Source organism: Antedon bifida, chromosome 5 (assembly GCF_963402885.1).
Source record: "Antedon bifida chromosome 5, ecAntBifi1.1, whole genome shotgun sequence".
Lineage (NCBI taxonomy): Eukaryota > Metazoa > Echinodermata > Crinoidea > Comatulida > Antedonidae > Antedon > Antedon bifida.
In genome coordinates this window covers 26,418,177-26,426,491 of record NC_136230.1, presented here as the reverse complement: position 1 = coordinate 26,426,491, position 8,315 = coordinate 26,418,177, and the positions used below count along the sequence as shown (strand labels likewise).

At 32.9% G+C, this 8,315-nt stretch overlaps 2 protein-coding genes across 3 annotated transcripts; one reads left to right on the top strand and one right to left on the bottom strand.

Moving 5' to 3' along the window:
* The first annotated feature begins 670 nt into the window (after positions 1-670).
* LOC144842802 (parkin coregulated gene protein-like) lies at positions 671-3,788 on the top strand. The gene is made up of 2 exons (XM_078699345.1): positions 671-1,017; positions 1,445-3,788. The coding sequence occupies exons 1-2, from the start codon at positions 766-768 to the stop codon at positions 1,925-1,927; spliced, it is 735 nt and encodes a 244-aa protein (XP_078555471.1). The 5' UTR covers positions 671-765; the 3' UTR covers positions 1,928-3,788.
* Positions 3,789-4,359: 571 nt separating this feature from the next.
* LOC144842806 (rhodanese domain-containing protein CG4456-like) lies at positions 4,360-8,286 on the bottom strand. 2 transcript variants are annotated; one of them, XM_078699351.1, is made up of 4 exons: positions 8,004-8,286; positions 7,502-7,672; positions 7,001-7,163; positions 4,360-5,971 (listed from the first exon to the last, which is right to left on the bottom strand). In XM_078699351.1, the coding sequence occupies exons 1-4, from the start codon at positions 8,221-8,223 to the stop codon at positions 5,911-5,913; spliced, it is 615 nt and encodes a 204-aa protein (XP_078555477.1). In that variant the 5' UTR covers positions 8,224-8,286; the 3' UTR covers positions 4,360-5,910. The 2 variants fall into 2 exon arrangements, with proteins under 2 accessions (XP_078555477.1, XP_078555478.1); XM_078699352.1 differs by having other exon boundaries at positions 4,433-5,971; positions 7,502-7,674; positions 8,024-8,286.
* Positions 8,287-8,315: the final 29 nt, after the last annotated feature.

Sequence of the window (8,315 nt, the reverse complement as noted above, 5' to 3'; positions counted from 1 at the left end):
CAGAAAATTACCCTAAAGCAGTTTTAAACCTATAGCTAATATATACCTAGTTAGTATCACAGCCTACCAGCCTCCTCAAAGCCCTGCTTTCCGTCAATTTTCTCAAAACAGGCAATACTATTAATACGCTGAATGTCGAATAAGATTGGCTTAATAATGTATGGTATAGCGTCATGGTACCATGACGATAATGACGTAGTCTGAATTATACGCTCTAATGGCTTTGACGATACTAGGCTACATTTTCCAGTATTGATTTACACATAAAGAAAGTTCATTTATTGAAAAAAAATCTTAACAATATATTAGTAAATCAATTACAACAACAACATCTTAATTAATTAAAATAAAAATCACTATCCAATTAAAATCTCAAATCTATTCTAAGTACGTATTAGTTTGCTTATTTTTTTATATGACAACTCGTACTGTAGGCCTCCTACATGATATATGCATTTTAACAAAATACGGATAAAGATAAACGTAATAAAATTATCAGATTATGATAGATATATTCATATAACTTAATTCAACAATGATTCGGAATTTGTTCGGAATATAAAAGAAAATAATAATAAAGTCTAAATAATCATTGTGAACGAGGCTATTGTTGCTATGTGTATTGTATTGTCTTAGCAACCGAAGTACATACAGATTCGCCATTATTTTGTGAAAAGTGTTAGTCGCGTGCTGAACGTAGGTTGTTTTGGTGACAGAAACGTTCATATTTCGGAACTTAACAGCTATATTAGACAAACGTTAAATATGATTGTCTCAAAACCAAATTTTGCTGTCACTGGTCAGAAGAAAACAACGAAAGCAGAAAAGAACTTGGATGCCGATGGGTTCTCGACGAAATCCAGAATGAAAAACACCAAAGTTAAATCTCCACCGGCCGCTGGTGCATTTGTGGAAAGACCGCTTACAAAACCCACAGTATTCAAGAAATTTTACGAAAGAGGTGACTTCCCAATTGCCTTGGATCATGATACGAAGGGAAACAAGATTGCGTGGAAGGTATAATATTAGTATTTGATTTTTTTGTTAGGCCTAGCTAAGACTAAAAAAGGCTAAGCGGGGGATCGATGGACCGGATCGATCCGGCTAGCTAGGCTAGGCATAGAATAGTAGGCCTACCTAGGCCTAGTAGTAGTAGGCTAGAAGTAATAATAAACACACGGTATGAAGGGAACGCGACGATGTAGGCTAAGCCTGACAATTAATCCTACCTAGGCTAGAGTCTAGTGCACTTTCACCAATAATTTGTTGAGGCCTATTTAAAATAAAAGTTATAATCATCGTTTTTATTATTATTAAATCCTCCCTAGCCTACTTTTTTGGTTTTACTTTAACTGTGTACACAGACAGTATGAAGATTTTAATTACAGTGTAGGCTAAACATTCACATTATTTATCTTGCATCTTTGTTTTGTTACAATTATAGGTTGAGATCGAAAAATTAGATTACCATCACTACCTGCCAATGTTCTTCGCTGGTTTGTGCGAGACGTCGCATCCATGTGACTTTTTTGCTCAACAAGGGGTTCACGACATGCTGGAACATGGTGGAAACAAGATTCTACCGGTCATCCCTCAACTGATTATTCCCATCAAAGAAGCTCTGCAGATGAGGAATCGTTTTGTAATCTGCACGACTCTGAAAATCCTCCAGCATCTGGTTGTGTCTGCTGAAGTTGTTGGCGAGGCTCTGGTTCCTTACTACAGACAAATCCTTCCTGTTCTTAACATTTTCAAGAATGATAACTTGAACTCAGGAGACGGAATTGATTACAGCCAACAAAAGAGAATGAACGTTGGGGATTTGGTTCAAGAAACGCTAGAGGCATTTGAACGACATGGAGGAGATGACGCATTTATCAACATCAAATATATGGTTCCTACATATGAATCGTGCATAATGAACTAAGTCAGACAATTATCAGCCGTGTTCAATTCATATTACTGTCTATTACATTTGCTAGTTATTATTTTTATAAAGTATTATCAATATGAATTAATACAGAATATATGAATACCTAAATAACTGAATGCAAATTGTCTATTCTTCCATACTCTTACCGTCCACAGATTTCAAACAAATATTTATTTATATAAATGCTATTTTTAAACAAGTTCTATCAACAACTTCTACTTCCAACTGGGTGCTTTTCAGGTTCCATTGTACAATAATATTAGTTATGACTTGTTAATATTACACCTATAGCAAAATCTTAATGTGTTACAACAATAGTGTTTTAATAGGGTTTTCTTCAAATGTGGTAAATGTATCACTGTTATGTATTTGTATTATTGTACTAGCTATTGTCTAATGCCAATTGTGTTGTCAAAACTTAAGATTGACATCTGCACTTGTGAATAATTGTTTCCTGTGTTCACACTATAATTGATCAAGGATGGTACTGAATAGTAATACTAATTCAAACCCACTGTTAAACTCTGTCTACACTATCAAACTGTGACTACAAAATATGCCCATAGAAACGATGATGTTATACCACTTCCATATATGGGCATATCACTACCATATAGGTACTGTCAAACTAGTTTGGAAGTGTAGACAGATCTTTAGTTTTTGTTTACCAACAAATAGATGACTAGTACTGGTGCAAATAAAATAAATTTGGATGCACAGTAGCTGAGAAGAATCACCTAGCCTAGTTCTTCCTACTTCCATCTACCTAATTTTCTCACCTAGTTCTTCCTAAGAACCCAATTTTTAACCCACTCCTTTTTTGGCACCTACTTTTTGTAACTTAACATCCCTTTCTACATTACAAAATAAGCTATACATGTTGCCGTACTTTGTAATTATTGTAAATAAGGATTTAATAATTGGTATATTAATGTATATCTTTAAATACCAAAATGTGTGTTTTAATTAATGTTAAGCGACACCAAAGCCAACTAAAATATTGTATTTTATTAGGAATTTACTTATTATTACTGTGGTAAATTTCATTTACATCATTTTGTAATTGTACAGTAAAACAGCATTTATGCATTCATTATGACAGTTGTCATCGATGTAATTACTAGTAAGTTTTCATTAAGCAAAAAGGGGAACATAATTTTACTCAAAATATATCATGTCATGCAAAGTTTTTATTGACAACATTGTGGAGCCATTGCTATTGTTTGTAGTGGCACTAGAACCCCTGCTTTGGGACATCCTTTAAAGGGTCACTTCCCTGTGAAACAACAAGGTAAAACACTATGGCCAACCCTCCTTAATAATAGGGATTCTACTATCCTCTTTTAATAGTGGGGTTATTCTACTATCCTCTTTTAATGAGTTTTACTATCCTACTTTAATAACAGGGAAATTCTATCCCCCTTTAAGGGTTATTATACTGTATGTATTTTCACAATATGTGGTGGTTATTATTACTGTATATGACTATGATTCCATCCCCTGCTTTACAGTAGGCTAAATTCTGACACAAGTTTGGTAAAATTCAACCCCCTAATTTCCCCTTGAAGTCAGTTGCATAAGTCATATACAGTAAATGCTGTCACTTGGTAAATAATAATCTTCCAATTTAGAAATGAAAGTTTATTTCAATTGCCTTTTTTATAAATTTTATTTTCTGAACAATCAATTAAGATATTTTAAAAAATGTCATAAAACATTTTTTTTGTAATTGGAAACTGAACCCACCAAAAATTGTAAAAGTTGACTATATCATCAGTGTTTTGTTGTATAAATATGTAAAATGTTAGTCAGTTACAAATTAAATATACTATACTGTTCCCTACAACTTTTTGAAGTTTGTGTTTATTTATATTTTATAACCAACTGTATAATTAACACATAAATAAATTCCTGTGATTTTATTGTGGGTCACATGGTGTGCAGTAGTACATACTATTTGACGATCGTGTAATAGTACTTTATTTTTTCATGTGTGAAAAAAAATATGCATGAAATCCAGCAGCATCATCTGTGCTTCTGCGAACGGAAGCAGTGACGCGCACAATTCACAACAAGAAGATCAGAACGATGGCAATGACAAGAATCTATCTAGATGCTACTGTACATGAAACAAATACAGTAATACATTTTTTATATTAGTGCAATAGTACAAATAATTTCATTCCGTGAAATATGAAATTTTCACCTGGGCTTTCATTCATGAAAATAGGATTTCATCTACCACTTTATGAAATTATTTGTACCATCGCACTCATAAACATTCATATTTAAATCTATTATTTAGATGTCATTGATTACTTTCAAAACATTTGTTGAGATTCATGTGAGATAGATCCTTGGGATAACAAATTATTACTGTATTGGAATAAACAAGGAGTAAACATTACATAGGTCTTTAAATGTTTGTAAGATAGGGCACGCTGGATAAAATGTTGGAATCCCACAATGCAACTCTGATCATTATCTATTCTTAGAAAACGTGGGTGGACATATGCTATAATTATGTTGCAGATCATTACACGCACTCAATAGAGGACTCAATAGCTCTCCTCAAATTTTCAAGGAGCTCCTTTAATAATGCATTCCTTTGAATAAAATAAAGTAGGACATTGGAAATATTCTACACTTATTGAAGTATGTGTATGCACATGTTTTTGTGTAGTGTATAATAAGTACACTCCTGAGATGTACATGTAAAACTAATTTTTTCCTAGCACAAATAGCTAGTATATATTTAATTATTTTTTTTATTTCATACGCATCCAACAGCGAGTAACTCGCCAATTACAGGAAGGATTAACTATTTCATAATTTATCGTGCTTATAAACTAAGTCTCATTAAATGAGGCTTAGGGAATGGAGTTGAAAGAGTCGTTACTACCCTGGCACTAGGTCAGGATTGAACCCTGGACCTTGTTAACCACCAAGCTACAGCTCCACCTACTGTAGTATTAAAAAGTCTACTGAAAATTCACCCGCTACTGTATGTATGAACTTTAAAACAATAGATTTTCTAGTGCAAATGCTTGACTGTATATAATACAACACACAATCTTAATTATTGATTTTAATATTTTAATATTGTTGCATTGTTTTATTCAAATTTTAAAGATAGTTGATGAGGTAGTACACTATACTGTAGTAACCAACTATTGTAAATCTTTTGATGAAATAAGAATTCAATAACTTATTTTATCTGGTATTTATATTTAATTCAATTGCAATTCAATTCTAAATATTATTTATCAACTCTCCCAAAATTAGGGTTAGCCCCCAAAAAATGTTTTTTTTTTAATATAATAGGAAAGAATCTACACCCTTGGCACCAATACTTGATATTATACCCCTTGTTAATTAGGGTCTTCATATTTTCTTTAATTTATTTCTAAAACTACATATAAAATATTATTCTGAGGGAAAGAAACTATAAAAGGCATAGTCGATTTAATGTGTTCTATCAACTTGGTGAACTTTTATAATAATAATGTATATTTATATAAGGGCAAATTCCATATATATATTTATGTCTAATGCCTTGTTTTTTTTATCTAGACTAGTGTTCTCTAGTTTATCTTTTTTATGTTGTTAGTTCACTAAACAGCGTTTCAAATGTAATAGTGTTATACGTATGAAACGCCATATGTGCCAGAATAAATCTTTTTATTACCAATATTATGTCAAATCATCGCCATTTACAACCTAGAGTAAAGCTCTGTCTACACTATCAAACTTTATGTGACAACAAAATGTGATGTGCCCATAATGGACATGATGATGTCATATCACTAGCATATTTGGGCATATCTCCTCCATATTTGGGCACATCATACATTTCTTTTGTCAAACTAGTTTGATAGTATAAACAGAGCTTAATATTAAATAACAGTTGAGGTTTTGATTTGGTGTTGAAATAGCGTTGGTGATGGAGAATGTTGTGATAACCCTAGTCCTCCAGATTACACTGGTAAGCCTTTGTTTGAAGCCCATTCCATCCAACCGCCTGGAAAGTGCTTTGCTCTATAAATAAATAACCAATACAACAATTAAAGTACAACCTATTTACTACTACTACCTATTCATTCTCACAGATGATTTTATTTATTTATATTAAATTATTATGTTTCAGGGTTGTGCTTTAAAAAGGCATTTAACAGCCCTTATGTAGTCTCTAATTATTTCTTTAACAAACCCTATAGGGTGTAGGTTTTAGGTCATCGCAAGAACTGTTTAATTTTCTCCCGACGAGATTACTCATTGGGCGACGCTGGCCTTTAAGCTGTCGATCCAGAAATACAGAAGTAGGAGGCCTCTGTCTAACCAGAAAATAATTTTAAAAAAAGAGTCAACCATGCTTATTTTTCTTTACACTATGTTGATGAAAAAGTTTTCCGTCTTAAAATACATGAAATTTAACATTGGACTTATAGTTTTTTATATTTAATGAAGCTACAGATTGAGACATATCTCTAAGACGCAACATGAAATACAACAGTAAAAAACACAACAAACTCATTAAGATGATTAGTACGGCACATGTGGTTGTTCGCAAGAAATGTGCAAGTTTTATAAGCAAACCTTTATCATATAATTGTAATAGCATTTTGTACTGTGTATTATTACAGTAGGTCCATTATTAAGGTGCTTGACATAGTGTTTACATTATATTTCCCCTTGTTTTTTTCACAGGAGTGCATACATGCCAACACCTGAACAAAAAAACGTGGAGTGGTCTTTTATTTAGGTAAAGAGCGCTGTCAAGAATCCTTTTCCGTTTGGAAAAAAAAAACAAATATGACCGCAGATGGTCGTACAATGACTTAAATATTGTAAATTTGCTTCTGTGTAAGCTTTTTTTGTTACATTTTAATACATACAATTTAATACATTATCTTTGTAATTCAGGAGAAAAGTGGAAAACTGGGAGCATGATGTTAGGCTGGGAGACTCCCGTATTTATACTCAGGGAGTGTTGGCATGTATGTGAGTGTCCAATGAATAGCAGTGTCCCAATGGAGGAGTTAATATAATAGGTTGAATAATACTTACTCAACATATCCCAGAGCATGAGCTGCCTGTAAAGCCTTTTCACTTCTTTTGCCAGCCAGACAATAGAATATTACATTCGTTCCTTTGTCGTTTGGTTTCTTATGCCCATACTTGGATTGAAACTCCTCGGCTGACATTTTAAAAGCGTCGCCAACTTCACCAACTGCAATTAAATGTGTAAGCAATGTATTAACTTAAAAACTAATGCAAATGGGACTTTACTGCTTACTAAATACTGAGTTACACTTTTGCAAAATTATTAAAAACAAACAAAGGGCGTTCTAAGTTTAGGCATGTGGTAAGGTACACACCTTGGCTTAAAAAAGTCAAATTTTTAGTTGGTTTAGACAAAAATGATTAGAATAAAATGAATTTTTAAAAAAAACATAAAGATCGAACGAAATGACATACAAAATTAAAATGATTCCTGTAATGGCCAAATTTTTTCCAATGGGGTCTGAAAAATATACACAATTGGCCTGCAATGGAACAAAAATTCACCTGGAATGTTCATTGCCTGTCCAATACGCCCAGTTTCTTCCAACTCTGCGGGTTCTCGTACATCAACTATTTGGTATTTTATTTCGTCTACTATTTTCTCCAATTCCTCAAAAGGCACTACTGATGAGTCATTTGACTGGGTTGCATAAAATTTCGAAAAATTTAAACTCTCTGTGGAAAAAAAAAGGTTCAGTCTTTTTAGATTAGACTGTTTTTGTACAGGCCTAGGTATAATTAATTAGGCCTTTAACTCATTATAACTTAGCCTGGTCTCCATACTATGCCTATATTTATTAATATGTAAGTTTAGGCCTAAATTTAGGTTAAATAAATAATATGGCCTGGCCTAGCCTAGGGCTAGGCCTATTGATTGTAAAAAAAATTAGGTCAATCTTAGACGTTAGGTATATCTTAATTTAGAATGAATTTTTACTACTTCAGTAGAATAACAATCACGGAAATTAGAGTATAACATTGCAATTATTTGATTAAAAATACTTACGTATAGGTCTAGGCCTAGAGTGGGTTTCAACGAGTTCCCCATCTAAACACCTTTCTACCGCGGGGCCTCTCAATAACAACGACGATAAAGTCGAAGAAAATCTAGGCCTAGCGTTTCGCACACAAAAAACATGATTAGACCTTGGTAAACAGCTGGCCCCGAGTTTGTACTTGTTACTTATTTGTTTAAATGTGAACGTAAAGACTGATTTTCCTGTCATAATTAATATTTAAGAAAATAAACGATAAAAAAAACACATAGGCCTAGCCCAGTCGACATTAAAAACAGGGCAAATTGTTTAGATTTGTTTTA

Bases quoted from the DNA above. Each gene is read 5' to 3' on its own strand.
- LOC144842802 (XM_078699345.1), top strand. From the start codon at position 766: ATGATTGTCTCAAAACCAAATTTTGCTGTCACTGGTCAGAAGAAAACA. The intron at 1,018-1,444 runs GTATAATATTAG...TTACAATTATAG, and splicing joins GAAACAAGATTGCGTGGAAG to GTTGAGATCGAAAAATTAGA.
- LOC144842806 (XM_078699351.1), bottom strand. From the start codon at position 8,223: ATGACAGGAAAATCAGTCTTTACGTTCACATTTAAACAAATAAGTAAC. The intron at 7,164-7,501 runs GTGAATTTTTGT...ATTTAATTGCAG, and splicing joins ACAGGCAATGAACATTCCAG to TTGGTGAAGTTGGCGACGCT. The intron at 5,972-7,000 runs GTAAGTATTATT...ATTTATTTATAG, and splicing joins CATGCTCTGGGATATGTTGA to AGCAAAGCACTTTCCAGGCG.